Raw genomic sequence first — 18575 nt, 5'->3', positions numbered from 1 at the left:
AGTTTGTCAGATATTTGTGCTAACTGTATAGTTATCCAAATCAGTTGGGCCTGTGTGTCCAGGATCTGAAAGAATAAATCTGGGCCCCCAAACCAGCATGTTGTGGACAAATGGGGTTTTAAAAATGTGTATCTCCCTCCTACCGGTGGCCTGGTCTTTAGAAATACAGCTTCTTGTGCTTTTAAATGTTTTGCTGTTGGCAGGTACCGGTACAGACCAGTTGTAGAACCTGTCTCAGGCTGAGAAAATTATTTTGTTGTCTTGAAGAATTTTTAACACATGTGAGTGAGATGCTGTACATGTCTTCCTATTTTCCCTCAAATAACCCACCAGGCCTCAGTCGGTAGGACTGTATTTTGTGGTATTTTTGAAAGCCTCATATTTTTCCTTTTCACCTCTGGAATCAGTGTTTTCCTTGCTAGTCTTCTTTCCTTGCCCCGTCCCAGCACCCTGTTCTGTCTCTCTGCTTGTTTTTCCTTCTCTGCTGTCTCTTTCCCTTCCATCTTGTCCTTTCTGTTTGTAGCTCTGGGCCCTGCTTGGTGCGCGTGCTCAAGCTCCCTCTCTCTCCAGGTTTGCCCTTTGCCTCTCTTTCTGTACCTCTGTGGCTCCTCTAGTCTTTTTTTTTTGGGGGGGGGGGTGGGGGGCACATTTCCCCTAATGATGGCTGAAGCCAGCAGGGGTATTTGAGACTTGTTTCGTGAAAACTGTTGATGTTTATGGCCAAATTCTATATTATCAACAATAAAAGAGGGAGGCCTTTATTTCACAAATGCAGAAAAATTCCTTTTGGAGAATGAAAAGCCCATGTGAATTTCAAAAAGTCATATTTCTGGCTTCTGGATTTTTCTTTTAAATAGGGAAAGTACCTTTTCCCCAGAATCTTCCTTTTCTTTCTTTCCCCTGTTGTCTTGGGTTTCCCTTTTTGCTCACTCTTAGCATCACTGGCTTCCTTTCCCGTTGGTTGTTTTTCCCTCTTTCCCTTTCCCTTCTTCCTCCCTCCTTTCCTTCAGGGGCCTGCCAGTCCCCTCACTTCCTCTGTCTCCCAAGTCCCTACTCTTGCGGTGACTCAGACCTGGAGAAGCCCTGATTCATCTGAGGGTTCTTGGGTCTTGGCTCTGGTCCTGTGTGCTGGGTGCAGAGCGGTCTGATCTGAAGGGGGGTGGAGGGGAGAAAGGAAGGAGGCTGGGATGGGGACAGGTAATCTTCCAACAGGAGCCACGACTCTCTCCTAACAAAAGGGGGACAGTCCCCTTTTGTCTGGGGCTCTTGAGGGGCGTGTCTGGGCTGGCGGCCACCCCTAGTGGCCTTGGAGCAGCAGGAGGAGTTGTCGGGGGCTGTGCTTGAAGTGTTTCTAATGGAACCTGAGCAACTCTAAGGGGAGACTGATCTTCTCCCCTTCCCAGGCCTTCTGAATACCCGCGGTTCTTTCAGAACGGCCGCCCTGCGGGGAGTAGGATCAGAGAGAATGTTGCCTAAGGATCCTCTGCCTACCCCTTCAAGGTTATGGCCACTAGCTACAGAGGGACGGTTGACAATTGTCCTCAGCCCCAGCCCCCCCCCCCCCGCAAAACAGGGAGGGGGCCTGTTACTCCTGTGCAGGGCTCTACAAATGGGCCCTGAGGATCCTTGGAGATGCCCCTCCTCAGCCACTGCTCTGTCAGATCTCTTTGTCAGTTCACCAACCTTTGATCCCTCCCTTTCTGCCTCCTTCCCATGGAGTGAATCCTGCACCCCATCCTGTTTCCCAGATTTCCACAGATCCTTCCATGGGCATCTCCCAGCTGTGGGAATGTGTTCTCCCCCTTCCCTCGCCCAACCTGATCCAGCTGTACCTCCAGATTCTGATTCAACCCATGTGAAGCACATCTCTTTTACCTAGCACCGTGGTCTGTGGAAAGGAACATGCCAGGATTCACCAGGAGACTCATGCTGGCCATTTTCTGTTCAATGTCTGATATTTAGCATAATCAGAATACCAGAAAACACCCCCTGTGCCAAATACAAACTCACTTACAGTTTTTATGGCTTCATCTTGACTTTTGAGAGTAAAATTGCTTTCTCAAGGTGGAGTGGCAGGGGCAGGGTTCCCTACCTTATGTTGCTGAGCTAATGTGCTTGGCTGGTTGGACCAAAGCTGGTTATTAACAGGACATGAATTATTGAACAACACCCTAAGCGGCCTGTTCCTGAGGGCACCTGCCTCTTGCACTGTTACCTCTGTTTATCTTGGGGTCAGTTGTGAGCTCACTTCACTTGAGTCTGCCATTTAGGATGAGGGGTCCCAGGTGCCGGGTGGCACCTCTCCCATTATCAGGCGTCAGTGCCAGCCCCGTGCTGGATGTTTTGTTCTGGAACACCTCAGGTGCTCTTCCGGGAACCTTTCTGATGAACATAAAGGCCACTGAGTGCAGGGTTTCAGATCGGGAAGAAAGGGGCACGAGTGAGCAGTGACCTTTTTTCCTTTGCCAGCTGAGGGTTGAGCTTGGGGAGAGGGAAGCTGTAGGGGTGGCTGGAGCTGAGCAGGTCAGATCACTCCCTGTCTGCGTGGACGCCCTTCTCATCTGCTTTCCCTTCCTTCATAACAGTCTCCTTCTTACTGTGTTTCTAAGGCCTAAGGCATGGCTGCCCCGTAGCCCTCACTGGAGAGATCCCCCAAGGAGGGGGGCTCCACCTCCCACCACTTCTCACCCTCCTGGCCTGATGGGGGAAGGCCTGGAGTTGGGGACCAGGAGCAGGGGCCTGTCTGGTGGGTCTCTTCTCTGCGATTGGTTTCCCCAGGTGTCCGAGTTCCCTGATGGCACCCTGTGCTTCCATCTCACCGTGTCCTCTCTTAGCTCCCTCCCTTTCATTCGGGTTTCCCATTTTACGCTTTTGCATCTTATACTTTATTTTGGGTCCTTTCATCTGAATTGATATGGGGACAGCTAAGAAAACTAACCTTCCACTAAGTAGAGAGGGTAAATTTGGAGAAAGCAAAGAATTCAACATTTGTGGGGGGTGGGCATCTGTAAGATGCCTCTGTTCAGAGGTACCGACCGTCCATCTTCCTTTGTCGCTTCTCTCTGGGGCTGGCTGTTGTGTTTGTGGCTGCGTGTGGTGCTTGTCAGCAGAGTGCTGTGACAGGAGGCTATTTTAATAAACTGTTGCAGTTCCGCGAGCCGAGCTGCACTGCGTTGGCATCCCTCGTCACCACTAATGGAGCGTGCGTGGCTGGGTGTGGGCTGGGGAAGGGGGGAGGCGCAGGGTGCTGGCCCCTTGTCTGGGAGTGCTCCTGCCTCGGGAGCAGTCAGACCCGGGGGCCAAGGGGTGGCTGTGCCTGGGCATATAGGGTCCTGCCCCAGAGGTGCCTCTGGCAGGGACACTTTCTGAGCTGTTTCTTTTCTGTTCATAGCACTGCCGGCTCGTGGCTCATGTGTGTGTGTGTTGTGTGTGTGTGTGTGTGTGTGTGTGTGTGTGTGTCCAGGGAGAGAAACTTCCAGTCGCCTCTGTGTGCGCCATAAATTAAAAAAAGAAAGAAAGAAAGAAAGAAAAAGAACAGAACTAGAACCAGAAAAAGAGTGTGCGGGCCTGAGAGAAAGACTGAAACCAAAACAGAGAGAAGGCGCAGCTGCTTCCCCAAGGCCTTCTGGGGCTCCCGCCCGCCAGCCCGCCCGGAATCAGGCCTTTATTTATTTATTTTTCTGGCTTAAAAAAAATTCTGTGTCTTCTTCAATCCCATTCCTCCCACCCCACCACCCCCAAATTTGCTGGATGGCTACTGCCAAATGGACCCGAGTGGGAGCCTGGAATGAAAAATTCATAACTGCTGGACTTTGCTTGTTCATTAGACGTGAACTTGTCGATTGGGCAAATTGTTTTTGGTCTCCAACTGCCGGGGGCTCTCCCCACCCTCCCGGCTCGCCCAGCTCCCTCCTCCCCTTGGACGCAGCCATTGGCTGCGCTCGGAGGTCTCTTTGCCAAATAGGTGGATCCTTCTCTCTCTCTCTCTCTCTCTCTCTCTCTCTCTTCTCTCTCTCCTCTCTCCCTCCCTCTCTCTCTCCCTCTCTCCCTCTCCCTCTCCCTCTCTCTCTTCCTCTCCCTCTCTCCCTCTCGTTCTCTCCCTCTCCCTCTCTTCTCCCCCCCCCCTTTCCTGGCTTGGCACGAGCAAATGGATGGGGATTGAGCATGAAAGGGGAGAGAGAGAGGGAGTTTGAGAGAGAAAAGGAGCAACAAAACCCCCCAAACCCAGCCAGCGCTCGTGTACACACACACACACACACACACACACACACACACACACACATACACACATACACATGCACACTCACACACGCACACTCACACCCCCATCCCATCAGCGTCTTCCCTGGATCCTCGGTCTCTCCCCCTCCCTCCCCCTCATTCCCTCTCTCTCTTTTGCACGCGTCTGCCAGCCACAGTCTGCAGCCGGTCAGAACTCGTCCTCTTTCCCGGGAATCTGCGAGCTCCCCCTTCTCCTGCGATCGGGTGGAGGGAGGCAGCTCGAAGTTTACACCCCTGTGCTGCTGCCAAAGCCGAAAGCCTTTTTCTTCAGCTGCCGCTTTTTCTTCCCTCCTGGTTTTTGTTTTTGTTTTTGTTTTGCACGGGGGTGGGTAGGGTGAGTTGTTGTGTGTGGGTGGGGGGAGATGGAGGTTGGTTTTGATTTTTAAATTTTGCATATTTTTGTTTTCTTTTTTTTTTAACTGAAAGAGTATGCACAGGGGGAGAAATTGAAAAACAAATTTTTTGTTGGCTTTTGTTTACCTGGCGTGTGTGGCAACCAGCTCGCTCCCTCTCTCTGCTTGCTATCCCTGACCTTTCTTTCTTTTTGCTCCTTTTCAAAAAAAAATATTAATTTCCCCCTTCTGTGCAATGGAGTGTGGGGGGGCAGAGGGGGAAGGGTTTGAGAATCCACCCAAGCCCGGCCCCTATTCCCCAGAACACCAATAATAACCCCCTTTAAAACATTTACCTTCCTCCCCTGCTCCTCCCCCTCCCCCCTCCCCCCACCCGCCCCCAACTCACAACTCTGTTGAGTCCAGAATCTCAGAATCGGGCGTTGGGCTTTGCCGGGTGCTTCAGATCAATGGTAATTATTTAATTTTCTCCAGTTTTATTTTTGTAAGCAGAAATCAGTTATTATTTAAACTTCAAACAAGCAAAAAAAAAAAAAAAAAAAAAAGCAAAAGCTGAGAGCCCGGCCTTCTGTCACCTGACTGAGTGGAAAGAGGGTGAAGGGGTCGTGGGAGGCTGGGGAAGGGGCCGCAAGACGACCCATGCAGCTTTTAACCCTAATGTGGCTGAGACAACCACCTTATTTGTGTTAACAAGAAGTGTTTTTGTGCATTATGACTGTGATTAACATTAGTATTGATGTCGATAACAAAGCTGAAATCACATATTTAGGATTTAGGTCTGATTTTAAAAATGCTGGGGTGGATGTTCCAACTGGATCAGGAGAAAAGAAAATGAAAACAGCCTGAGGAGAGGGAATCCAGAGCCGTTTCCTCGATCGCTAGTGGATGTCATTTTCTGTCTTCTTGGGGGCAGCCAAAAATCAGCCAGTGTTGGGACAGGCGGTGGTCCCGTGTGCCCCGCGTGCATCCACGGTCATCTGTGCAGACGGACACGGCGCTGGGGCGAGCTGCGATAGAACATGGAATGTCATGGGCGCGACAGAGCTTGGCGGGGATACCAACAGCGTGTGTGTGTGGACGGCAATGTTGTCTGTGCGCGTGTGAGGGAGAGAGAGAGAGAGAGAGAGGGAGAGCGAGAGGGAGAGAGAGAGAGAATAGGTGTGTGGACAGGCTCCCGGTGGCTCTGTCTGGCTGCTGAGGCTGAGATGGGAGCAAGTGGCTGGCGAAGCTGGTGGTGGCTTCAAACCACACTTTTGTAGAACAATCGCAAGAGAAAATTGTTGGGGGGGGAGGGAGGAGGAGGAGGAGGAGAAAGAGGCTTTCCTCGTACCCCCCTTCTAACGCCGCTTTTCTCCTTCTCTTTCCCCTCATCCCGTCTTCCCCTCCTCCCGTCCTCCCGCGCCCCGCATGCTCCCGGCTTGCCGCCTGCAGGATGAGTTCCACCCGTTCATCGAGGCGCTGCTGCCTCACGTCCGAGCCTTCTCCTACACCTGGTTCAACCTGCAGGCTCGGAAGCGCAAGTACTTCAAGAAGCACGAGAAGCGGATGTCGAAGGACGAGGAGCGGGCGGTGAAGGACGAGCTGCTGGGCGAGAAGCCCGAGATCAAGCAGAAGTGGGCATCCCGGCTGCTGGCCAAGCTGCGCAAAGACATCCGGCCTGAGTTCCGTGAGGACTTTGTGCTGACCATCACCGGCAAGAAGCCCCCCTGCTGCGTGCTCTCCAACCCCGACCAGAAGGGCAAGATCCGGCGGATTGACTGCCTGCGCCAGGCCGACAAGGTGTGGCGGCTGGACCTGGTCATGGTGATTTTGTTTAAGGGGATCCCCCTGGAAAGTACTGATGGGGAGCGGCTCTACAAGTCGCCCCAGTGCTCGAACCCCGGCCTGTGCGTCCAGCCACATCATATTGGCGTCACAATCAAAGAACTGGATCTTTATCTGGCTTACTTTGTCCACACTCCGGGTAGGTGGCTCTTAACCTTTCTACCCCTGTTTTATTTGCTAGCATTTATTCTGTTTATTGTTCCTCTTATTTCTAACCCGTACCAGGCCATGGGCCTAACTGCACACCTGTCCTGGGGGGCCTGTGTTTTGTCTGATGTGCCTTTCTGCCTCTCCTTCTCCTGTCTCCCTCTCTGTCCTCTTCCTCTGCTCCCTTGCCTTTATACCCACTGTGTGCATTTCCATCTCTGGAGGACTCATCTAATCAGAAGGATACTCTGTGTCTTAGGACGGGTCAGGCTGCCCCAGAATTATCCGTGATGGCGAGTTTGAGACAACAGCAGCATCACCAACAACCAGTGTTTACTCTTATTTAAATTGAATCAGAAGAAATATTAGGGGGTTAGGTGCTGGCTTTCCTGTGGCTTTATGTCAAGTTCCAGGAAAAGCTAGATTTGGCACAAGCGGGGTGGGCAGCAGTTCGGTGGAGAGAGGAGCATGTGAAATCCCCGCACATGAGACTGAACAAATAGAGAACAGGAGAGAAGGCAGCAGCGGGCAGATTCTGGGGCCCAGATGCCCAGGCGAGAGCTGTTTTGGCTGGGATTTGGCTATCAAAGAGCATGAGAGTAATTTGATTTTATAGAGAGAGTGAAAACAAGCGGGAGATTCCTTGAGCTCTGTCCCTCACCTGGTCTCTCTGCAGAAATGGGAAGGCCCCTGGGTGTGTGTGCTGCCCAGCCGGCCCAGGCTCCTGTGCTGGGGGTGGAGAGGCTTTCCTGAGGAGCAGGCCTGGCAGGGAGCTTCGTTGCTGTGGAAAAGGTCTTAAACAAACAAACAAACAAAACCTGTAAAATTTCCTTTCTTTTTGTGTTCCAAGTAGTTCCACTTCTCTTGGCTTTTCCAGTCTCACTCTGCATTTTGGGTTGAGCTGGTTTAGTTCTCCTCTTCTGATCCTTTTCATTTTTTCCCCCTTACCCTTTCCCTTTTTATAATTTCTTTCCGCTTTTGTTTTCTTACAAATTGAAACAGAGATGGCTGGTTAATTTTTAGCCTCCACTCAGCTACGCCCAATTTACTGCCGCCTTTGAAACCTAAACGGGCGGCACTCTGTGATTAAGCAAGGCAGAAGTGTGTTTACATTATGCCCAACCAACTTGTAATGAGAGGGCTACCGAGCCTCTCTCTCTGTATGTGTGTGTTTCTTTCCTCGCCACCATTCCAGTGTTCTTTCCCTCTCATTTCCCTTTTTCCTCTCTTTATGTGAGTGTGAGAATGTGACTTCACTTCAACTCTCCAAAATGTTCTTTCCTGTGAGTATGCGTCTCAGTGTTTTCCTTCCTGTTCATTCACAAAAAAGAAAAAGCCACTCACAACTGCTGTGGTCACCCCCTTGCCTCTTTGGGAAGTTGGGAGGATTGATATGACTGGATCCAGAAATAAATTGGGAGGGGGGTTGCTTTTGGAACATAATCTCTCCTGCCGAGAATGAGCGCTGAGAGTGTGTTGGAGAACTCTGGGTAGGAAAAGATGGCATTTGAGGTCTCTCTTCTTACTCATTCTCTCTTGTTCTGAGAGGTGGCTTTGGTAGGCTGGCTGGAGGCTGTGGATGCCACCCTGAACCCTGCCTGCTTCTGTGGATCTTTCTGGGCCTGTACCTGGCACTGTGTGACCATTAGGACCCCTTATACTGAAGGGCCAATTGCCAGTTCTTTCCCCTCTCCAGCTTGGATTTTTTTTTTTCTTTCATCTTTTTTCTTTTTGGAAAAGAGACTAAATGGGGAGGGTGTCTCTCATTCTCTGTCAGCATAGCAAGCCACAGTTGGGAGGGTGTGTGCCTGGTGATGTTAGAGGAGATGAGGGGCGGCCAGCAGCGGCTGCTTAGAACCTGGAGCTTGCTAGTGTGTCCATCAGATAGCTCTTCCTCAAGAGGACTCTACACCTTCCAGTTTTAGAACTTGGATCCCAGGCGTATCTGCAAGGAAAATCAACACTCCATTTCTTCTCCTCTCCCCTATGTCTGGACCCTTGTAGCAGAGTTGTTTCCCTGACCTCTTTCATTGTAGGCCCAGATCTTGACTACTACCAGCATGGGGCTGAGGTAGGATGAAGTGTGTGTATGAAGGAGACCATTTCCTGGCCAGCCTCCTGGCTCTGGACTGACCAGGCAGGTGTCAGGGGAAGTAACCCCCACCCCCGCCAGTGAGATCATTTGTCCAGGAATATGAGTGAATTCCTATTCCGTTGAGTGTAGCCAAGGCCACCTATGTCTGGGCTGAGGCTGAGTCTCCTCAGCAAATGCCAAATAGAGAACTAAGGATTTACTTTCTCTAATTCAGTCCACAGACTTCAGAGAATCTTGGTGAATAGGGTTTTTCTTGGAGGAATTGCTGGAATTGAGTATACCTTTGTGAAGAAAGTTTGAGTTGCTACTGCTGGGGCTATCAGTGAGCCTCATTGCTCACTCCCCCTTGGAGTCCAGTTGGTAGTCTTGAGATGGCACGGAGCAGGTAGGCTTCCTCCCTGAGCTACCTGGGCTTGCTAGAAAATGTCTTCTCCCTGGCTGAGCCACCTGACAGTGTTGATTCCCTGGTACCACCTTCTCTAAGCCCATGCCCACCAGATACACTCGTACAGCTGTCCCCTTCTTTCTTCTTCCTAGTATTATAGACTGAGGTCAAGGTCTGGAGCAACTGAGGTGCAGATGAGACTTGCTTCCAGATAAGAGTTGCTTTGGACTGTGAAATAAGGGTTTTTTTCTTCCCTTAAAACTGGATCTGGGTTGGGGCTGGGGATGTGGCTCAAGCGGTAGCGCGCTCGCCTGGCATGCGTGCGGCCCGGGTTCGATCCTCAGCACCACATACCAACAAAGATGTTGTGTCCGCCGAGAACTAAAAAATAAATATTAAAAAAAAAAAAAAACTGGATCTGGGGACTGGGGATATAGCTCAGTTGGTAGAATGCTTGCCTCACATGCACAAGGCTCTGGGTTCAATTCCCAGCACCACACACACACACAAACAAAACAAAACAAAACAAAAACTGGATCTGGGAGCCGAATCTGGGCTGAGCTAGTGGTGTCAGGTTGATGACTGTCAACTTGACCTGGCGTTAAGTGTCGGGATGTGGCATTGCTCTCAGGTGCCATCATCACCCATAGCCCTCATGGGCCCTTGTTATGCCCTGGAAGAAGCTTCAAGAGGTGATAGGTTGGGGGGCTGGGGTTGTGGCTCAGTGGTAGAGCACTTGCCTAGCAAGTGTGAGGCACTGGGTTCAATCCTCAGCACCACATAAAAATAAATAAAATAAAGATATTGTGTCCATCTACAACATTATATATATGAAGAGGTGGTGGGTTGGGAGAGAGTAAAGTATGTGTGTGTGTGTGGCATGGAGAGCCCCACTCCCAGAACACAGCATCTGAAGGCTCCGTAAGCCAGCCTTCCTGATGGAGAGAGGAGTTGACTTGTGTCTCTGTATTTTATGAGGGGTTGACAAAAACCGCAGGGTCTAGGAACTCGATCAGTGAAATTAGCAAAATCTGTTGAGGCAGGGTAGGATCAGAGAGCATCGCCATGGTAGGAGGATGTCTATTTCCTGATGATGTCCTTCCATCCAGAAGAGGTGTTCCAGAGCAGGAGGCCCAGCAAGGAAAGCAGGCAGTGGAGACCTTGTGTGAGGAAGGACGGCCAGGCGGACCCGGAAGCGAAGCTAGACTACCTCCAGAGCTTCTTTGGCTCAGTCCTAGGAAACAAACAAAAATCCAGTAAAATGCTTGACCAAATGGAACTGTCCACCTACTCCGGTCAGCTCCCTCCAGTGGGCCCATAGGGGAAGCCCATAAAATCCAGGTATTCTGGTGGTGGCTTTTTTCTTTATCCAAGCTCCTTCGTGATGGAGGCTTTCACACTTTGAGGGAACCCCCCTGACACTCATCACCAGTGCCAACAGTCACCAAGTCAGGGCCAGTCTCAACTCCTCCAACCCCCACTGCCTGCCAGCACTGGGCCATCTAGAAGAGAGTCCAGCATCCTAGTCTTTCCATCCACAAACATTTCTGTGCACATATCTAAAGATAAGGGCTTTGGAAAAACGGAACTAAATGCCACTATCACACCTGTAAAAAATCAAATTTCCTTCATCTCATCAGATACTTGGTTAATGTTCCCATTCCCCTACTTATCTTCTAGTTTTTGTTTATAGTTTGTCTGAATTAGGATATAGATTGAATTGTGACAGTTAGTCCATCTGCCGTGGTGATGGTGGCAGTTGTCATTGTCATTGTCCTTGTGGTCGTGATCCTCCTTGGTCTTGTTTTCTTTTCTGGCAGTTTTGTAGTTGAAGGGACTACGTCATTTGTCCTGTAGAGTTTCCCTGTCTGGTCTCTGCAGGCTGTGCTGCCCTGGGTGGTTCAGCGTGTGGCTCTGAAAGGAAATTCTGCCTTCATCTGGGCTTCCAGGTCCTGGGACCACTGGGCTTGGCCTTACCTGTCACGGGAAATGGGTTAGCATCTGTGGATTTGCTAAGTGACCTTTTTCAAGTGTGGGTTCACTCTCTTGGTGTTAGCTCTCTGCTCTAGGGCTTGGGGATTAGTAGTGAGCACTAGTTTTCAGGTCCAGTGGGGGGCTTCTCATCTACGTCCTTCCCTAGTGGTAGAGGATATTGTTTGGCAGTGTCCACCCTGCTAAGACAGTACCAGGATGCCCCACAAGCCTTTGGTGGACTCTCAGCCTCTCTGGCAGCCCTGGTGTGAGTGTGCAGGAGGGGCCGCAGGAGTGCAGGTGCATTCTCAGGGTCCACCCATATCCATCACCTCCTTTTTCAAGGCCCCAAAGTCTGCTGGTCTCTCTTTGAGGCAGCGCCATCTGGTGCCAGGGTTGGCAAAGACCGCAGGGCCTAGGAACTCGGATCAGTGAAATTAGCAAAATATGTGGATCATCCTTTAACCCCATGTAGGGTCCCCCTTAGAACATCCTGTAAGTAGAGTCTGTCTTTGTTAGCTTTGGTGGTTGTAAAATTCTCTTGTTCATCTAGTTCAAAGAATGGCTCCAGGATTAAACCAGCCATAGATACAGATCCTGGCACCTAGCAGGCAAGCAGGAATAGCAGCTGCTTTGAGTTCAGGGTCCTTCCCTGTCACCTTCACTTGTTGATCTTGTTTGTGTCTTAGGGAACACCCCAGGTGTAAGCCAATTTTACTGTAACACCAGTTTTTTGACTGAAGGTAGCTCTCACATCTCCCTTCCACGCCTTCCCCTAGGAAACTGTCTTCTCTCCAGGCCAATGTCCCTGGCCCCCCTGCCTCCTGTGTTGGATATAGTTCCCACTGCCCATGCCATGTTTGGTCACCATCCCCTGAAGGCCCTGGTTTGTCTCCTTAAGCTGGAGTGGTCAAATTGAACTCAGAAACTCCAAACATGATCAGATCTCAGCTAAACATGGTAGCTCCATTTTTAGGGCCTTCCAGCTACGTAATAGGCCAGGCCCAGAGTAATATGAAAACGCAGTGCTCCTTTTTCAAAACTGTTTGGAATGGCATCTTCACAGCAGACAGAGCATCCAGCCAAGTGCAGGGTCTCCGATCACGGAGGTTGCCTGCCCACAAAGCCAGCCAAGGCCGCCTGTGCTGTGGACCCTCTGTCTATTAATGAGACTTAGAATGCCTGGCTCCGGACGGTGTGGAAGGATGACAAGGCTCAGACCAGCCTCTCTTGGGGTCAGCCAGCCATGACCCCAGAGAGGAGAGCAGAACTGCCTGCTCCCTGTCCTTGGGTCTGAGCTTATTTTTCAGACTCCTTTGACCACCTGCCCTTGTCCCCTTTGTTCATAGTGAGGTCCTCCCAACCAGTCAGTGCCTGAGCCGCCTAAGCACATGGGTAGAGAGCTTGATCTGCTGGCTGTTTTGGAGGCAATAGCACAAGGGGAAAAAAAGAATCGCCCTACCTGAGCGCTCACACTGTCATTCCAGCGACTCGGGAGGCTGAGGCAGGGGGATCAGAAGTTGGAGGCCAACCTCAGCACTTAGCAAGGTCTTAAGCTACTTAGACCTTGTCTCAAAATAAAAAAGATGAAAAGGGCTGGGGATGTAGTTCAGTGGTAAAGCCCTGCTGGGTTCAATCCCCAGTACCAAAAAAAAAAAAAAAAAAAAAAAAGAATCAATCATCCTTTTCTGAGCTTGAGCCACAGAGTGTGGACTGTGAACAAGCCAGAGTAGGCTGGATGGCCAAGCCCATAATTACAGGCATGGTGACCAGCTGTGTTCCATCCCAGCCCAGAGGAAACAGGCCACTCTACAGCAGGAGGGCTGGGGTCCAGACGTGCAGAAGAACTTCCCGAGGCACTGCTAAAGGAGGGAAGAATTTCCTTTATCCATGAAATGCACACTTAGCGTACTGTGAGCAAGGTGTTACCTAGGGGCTCTGAGATCTCTAAGAATGAGAAAATCCTTCCTGTGTCCGTCAGCCTCTGGATGAAGGCCTGCTGATGACCTCTCGAGAGCTCCACCATGTTGGCCTGAGCCTGCAGCCACCCATGCTGGAGGGGAGGCAAGGCCGCTAGGGTTCCTTGGGAACAGTTCAGCCTTCACTGGTTGTGAAACAGGAGGCAGGGCCCTCCGTGCCCACTCTCCAGTGCTGCAGAGACCCAGGGTCCAGGTCCAGAGCAGATCAAGAAGGGACAGCAAGGCCAGAACCACATTCTCTCCCTGTTCTGATGTCCTGCGGCAGCTGGGCAGAGAGGGAGTGGCAGTGTCCCCCTTTGCCCAGAGAAGGTGGCTGCCTCCCCACCCCTTCTCTTTGCCCTGTCCAGCCCCCGTCTCAGGAGCTGCCACGCTTCAGTTATTTCATCCTTCAGTGTCCGATTCACAAGTCTTTCAAAGGCCCCAGCCGTGTCAGCCCGGTGCTCACACAAAAGGCCTCTTTGATTTCTTGTTTGTTTTCATTTGCCAGTGGAGGGGGAGGGGGGCAGGAGAGAAAGAGCTTCTGGGTTTTAAGATTTTTATTTGGGTTGCTTCATTCTCAGAGGAGTTGGCTCCCTGGAACTCCTTTCTGAGTTGGGGGCTCGAGGCAGCGATGGCCTTCTGGGGAGCAGGGCTGGGTGGGGTCTGGGCGGCAGGGGTGCCTCCACAGCACAGCAGGAGGGGTAGGGTTTAGGATATAGTTGTTGATTCTCCCTATAGACAGGGATCTGGCAATTCTTCCAAGCTGGGCCCGAGGGTGGGAAGGCTTGGTTGGAGCCTGCTGCTGGGTGGAAAAGGGTCTGAAGTGCCGACACCACACAGCTCTCCCTGACTGTCCCTGGTATCTGCGTAAGACTCATCACCGTCACCGCTGTGGGTCGTGAGTCTTGACTGCCGTTTTCTGTTTTTCATTCCCAACTCCACCCCTGCCCTCTTGGTTGGAGGGGCAGGGGTTTCCTTCTAGCCTACACAGTTTTTAAATATTTTAGGTGCCTCAGAATATAGGCTGGGGCTTCCTGCTCTGCGTCAGGGAGTAAAGAGGAGGGGATGAGAGGTCTACCTGGTGGCCAGGTATCTTCCCAGGAATGGTGCCCAAAGGCCCAGGGCCCCCACGCATGTAGGACTCAGGCAGAGCAGCATTGCCACGGCCCCAGCGTGCAGGGAGTCCAGGCTGAGAGGAGATGGAAGGCCACCTTTGCCCAAGGTTTGAGACCAAAGTCACCCGACCAGTACCTATAGAATGTATACCTGGAGCACACTTGGGTGTCTCTGACACACCAGTGGCACACCAGGATGTTGCTGGCTGGCTCACATACACTGAGGCCTGATACTTGGGGCTCAGGAAGAGAGTGGCGGAGACAGAGGCTTGGGCAGGTGGTCACGGGCATCAGCAACAGGGACGTGTGCCCACTGGGTGAGGGGGGGCTCCGCAGGGCCTGGTTGGCAGACGGGAAGAGGAGGCTGGGGGGCTGAGAGATAGATAAATATAGCTGATGGCATTTCTGATGATAGGTTTTTTTTGGCACTAAGGGCACCATGGAAAACAGCATGACAAACGCCCGGCCCTGCAGGCCGCCGTCGCCATTTTAAGCGTGTTTGAGCCGAAGGGTTGTTGGCGTTAGAACAGGGTCCCAGAAGGCAGAGGGGCTGGGGTGGGGGGGTTGGAAGGCCTGAGTTTCACACCCCTGGGTGCCTGCGTTCTTTACTTTGTCTCTATAGATACTTATACCTGATTTTCTGGTCCTTTGGGGATTAAAAAATTATTTTGGCGGTGACCTTTGTGACCAGTTTCTCTGTCCCCTCAAGAGCTGCCATGGCCTATTAGTAGCAGGTATTCTGGGTTTTCACCACATTTTTGATGTCTCAGTTTTGACATGGTGCACCACTGCTACCCTAGGGTCAGGGCCTCCATTGCTATTATTGGGGGTCACCCAATCACTTAAGGGTGGTCTGTCTGACCAGGTTCCCAAGAACTTTTTGTATCTTGTTGACAGAGGAAGGTGACTGTTCCTTGCTTGAATTCCATTTTTCCATTGAAGACCCAGTATGGCCTTAGCCATGTATTATTTCTCCCAATTTTGGGCATATTCTAGTTTTATACTTGTACTCCTGGCTGAGTGTGTGTGCACTCAGGTGACACACGTAGAGGTCTCTGTACATAGGGAAAAACCAGCACACCAGACTCAGAGACCGGTGAGGCTTCCTGGAAGATGGCCTTTCTGCCTTGAACCTTGACCTGTGCAGGTAGAGTGTACAGATACTTGCAAGACAGCAAAGAATTAGCTTGTTTTTGTCAGCTGACTGAGCCTTTTCAGCCTGCTGGGAGCCAATTTCCTCCTCACAGTGGTTGAGTGATGTAGGCAGGGCAGGTATTATTTTATCCACCATACAGAGGAGGGAACCAAAGTACGGAGATGTCAAGGGACTTCCGTCACCCAATGAGTTTCTCGTAGAATGGCTCAGACCCCAGGTTTCAGGTCAGTTAACACTTGGCCTGAGGGCCTCACAGCTCCTTGAACTTCTCTGAGATTACTGGCCTTGGCAGAATCTCAGAGAAGAAAGTCTTATGGATCCCGGTGGTGGCGAGTTCTATCCCTGTGGTCTCCATCACTCTCTAGAGGAGGGGCTAGAGCCCAGCTTGGGGCTCCACTCGAGGACTCCCCCAGCCTGTGAGCACGTGGGGGTAGAGAGAGAGAGCAGGCACCTGGCCTTGTCCTGAGCATTGGCCTTTCTGCCTCCCGATAGCTGCCCCAGCTCCCTACTCTGCCCTGGAGAGGTGACTCACTAACTAGACAAGGTCTGGATGCTGCCACCCTGCTGTGGCCAGCTCAGCTTCTTTTAGTTTTTATTTATTTGTTTTTTCTTAGCTCAGCTTCTTATCATCCCTCCCTGGGGCTCTGGGAGAGGCCGCAGTGCAGGTGGACTGTATAGGAAATGCAGGCCTAGCCCAGGCGACTCTGTGGGATTTGGAGACCCTGATCCTTGCTCTGTCACATCTTTTTCCTGGGAGTCTGTTTGGAATTACAGTTTGACATAAAAATGAATGTGGACATCCATGGTTCCGACCATGACACTGTGAATGCCTGGACTGGACTCCTTTGTCCTGAAGAATCCTCCTGAGCATCGCAGGTGGCTTAGCAGGATCTCTGGCCCTGACCCACTAGATCCCAAGTTTACCTCCCTTCCCAAGGTTTAATGATCCAAAATAGCCCCACCCATTTCCTAGTGTCCCCTGGGGACAGAATCATTCCTGGCTCATGACCTCTGGCCTGAAAGAAACGGGGATCCAGACAGACTGCTTGTTGTATTTATTACTCCTTGCCTTTCTTCCATTTTAGGGCTTCATATACCTTTTTGTTTTGCATGGCGACGAAACCTCTGAGCCTGGCGGTTCCCCTGTGTGTCCTTTGCCATTTCTCCCCATCTGAACAGTAGGTCCCTGGGCTGAAGTAGTCTGGGGGCTCAGGATGCAGCCTGTGTTCCGTTTCCCCCGTGGGGTAATGAGTCTACCTCCTTCCTATGCCCCTGCTGAACACTGCTCTTGCACTCTGGTCTCTATGTGCTGCTGTTATGGGGCCTGGAACAGGCGGTCTGCTTCTGGGCTGACCAGGCCCCTGTGATGAGCCCATCCCAGACGCCAAAGAACAGTAGAAATTTTTCCTTTAGCATGGGATGCAGAGACCAGAAAGGTTGTAGCAGGGTCTTAGCAGTCTTCTTCTTCTTCTTTTTTTCACTTGTTGATGGATGTTTATTTTATTAATTTTTACGTGGTGCTGAGGATTGAACCCCGTGCCTCACACATGCTAGGCAAGTGCTCTGCACTGAGCCTCAACCCAGCCCAGCAGTCTTCTTTTTTTCTTTTTCCCAAGTATCCATTCTATAGTTGTAGTTGGACACAACACCCTTATTTTATTTATTTATCTTTATGTGGTGCTGAGGATCGAACCCAGGGCCCCCTCGTGCTAGGTGAGCACTCTATTATTGAGCTACAACCCCAGCCCCATGCAGTCTTTCTTTTTAATTCTTTAATTCTTTTTTAATTTATGTATTTGCAGTACTGGGGATTGAACCCAGGGGCACTCTACCACCAAGTTACAGCCCAGCCCTTTTAAAATTGTTACTATTTTTTATTTTGAGACAGGGTCTCACTAAGTTGCCCATGTTGGCCTCAAACTTGTGATCCTCCTGCCTCAGCCTCCCAAGTCACTGGAATTATGGCACCCTCTCAGCAGTATCCTTTTTAAACAATGTATTTGAGTTTTTAAAATTACAGTAGTAAAACACACTGTGAAACTTTAAACAGTTGGGAAGTTTAAGAGGCAAGACCTCCTCCCCAGATCACGGCCCCATGCTTTTGAGGACCTCACTTTACAGATTCATGTAGGCTTTTCTAATTTTTTCATCAATTCATATATCAAGTAACTTTTAAATATAGAGATCTATTTTAGGAGCAGACAGTATGTTTGGGTTAATTGAGTTGGCTCTGTAGAACGCCTTGGTGGTCTTAATTTTTCCCGCCCCCTGCCTTTATACTTGGTTCCTGTCATCCTAGGTACAGAGCCATTGTCCCTATCTTCTTTTCCCCTGAGGTGACAGCTTCAGGTTGTCCTTCCTGGAAGAAGGGGGAATAGCAGAGTGTGTGTTGGTGTCCAAGTGGCCAGGATCCTGCCCTGGGGATCCTTGGGGCAGTGTAGCCTGACCACCATAGAAATCAGGGCTGCAGCCTCATTCTTCTGGGCACCTCAGTGCCTGCTAGGGGTCTGAGGCCAGTGGGAAGGTTGCTGAGAAGAGGTCCATTTGGCTACCTGACTTGGTCTCTGCGCCTTGCCTCTGGGGTCAGCTTCCCAAGTCCTTCCTGTAGGGTTAGAGTACATCCGTGTGTGGGGCAGACCCTCCTCCAGCTGTCCTGGCGTCTGGCAGGCTTCCTGTCCTAGGATGGTGGGGGCCGCGTAAAACATCAGTCACTTCCAGAATTTATTCCATCATATCCATCGTATCTTTGTTACAATATTAAAGACATGGCGGGGGGGGGGGAGCTGTGGGGGGAGCTTGAGCTTATGAGGGAGCGTGCATACCAGCTCAGCCTGAGAAAGCATCCTCTCCAGACAGGCGTGGGGTTGGGGAGATGAGAAGCCAGACAAGACCTGGAGAATGAGTCCAGAGAGGGCTTTGCCACTGGGTCTGCTGGTCTAGGGAAGGCTGCTGGCTAGAGAGAGATCCTGGAGTAGGGTGACACCTGGTGACCCTCCTGGGCTGGGCGGAGCAGGGTGAAGAGATCAGGAGATCCCTGAGGCGGTTTGCAGGAGGCTGGCCAGTGCAGCCCTTAGGGAGTGTGTCCTTATTATGCCTGCAGATTATATCCCCATTAGCGCATAATTATTATATAATGGGCGTTATTGCATAATGGCAGTTATATAACAGGTGGCCCAGAATACAGACAGGGGGTGTAATAAGTGTATATCCTCTGGCTATAAATAACCACCAGCCCCACACTGAATATGTGGTCACACCAGAGCCACCTTATAAATACCCTTGCTGGGCTA

At 51.0% G+C, this 18575-nt stretch overlaps 1 protein-coding gene across 5 annotated transcripts in view; it reads left to right on the top strand.

Moving 5' to 3' along the window:
• Nfix (nuclear factor I X) overlaps window positions 1-18575 on the top strand; it is a 98870-nt gene that overhangs the window by 22410 nt on the left and 57885 nt on the right. For 4 of the 5 annotated variants that reach the window (XM_026399735.2, XM_026399731.2, XM_026399733.2 and 1 more), the window contains exon 2: window positions 6066-6597. In XM_026399735.2, coding sequence (XP_026255520.1) covers window positions 6066-6597 — 532 coding nt within the window. Of the gene's footprint in view, window positions 1-4983; window positions 5087-6065; window positions 6598-18575 lie in introns of those variants that run through there. The other variant, XM_026399729.2, reaches the window with a different exon arrangement.

Source organism: Urocitellus parryii, chromosome 3 (genome assembly GCF_045843805.1).
Source record: "Urocitellus parryii isolate mUroPar1 chromosome 3, mUroPar1.hap1, whole genome shotgun sequence".
Taxonomy (NCBI): Eukaryota; Metazoa; Chordata; class Mammalia; order Rodentia; family Sciuridae; genus Urocitellus; species Urocitellus parryii.
This window is presented reverse-complemented; position numbering and strand designations above follow the sequence as displayed.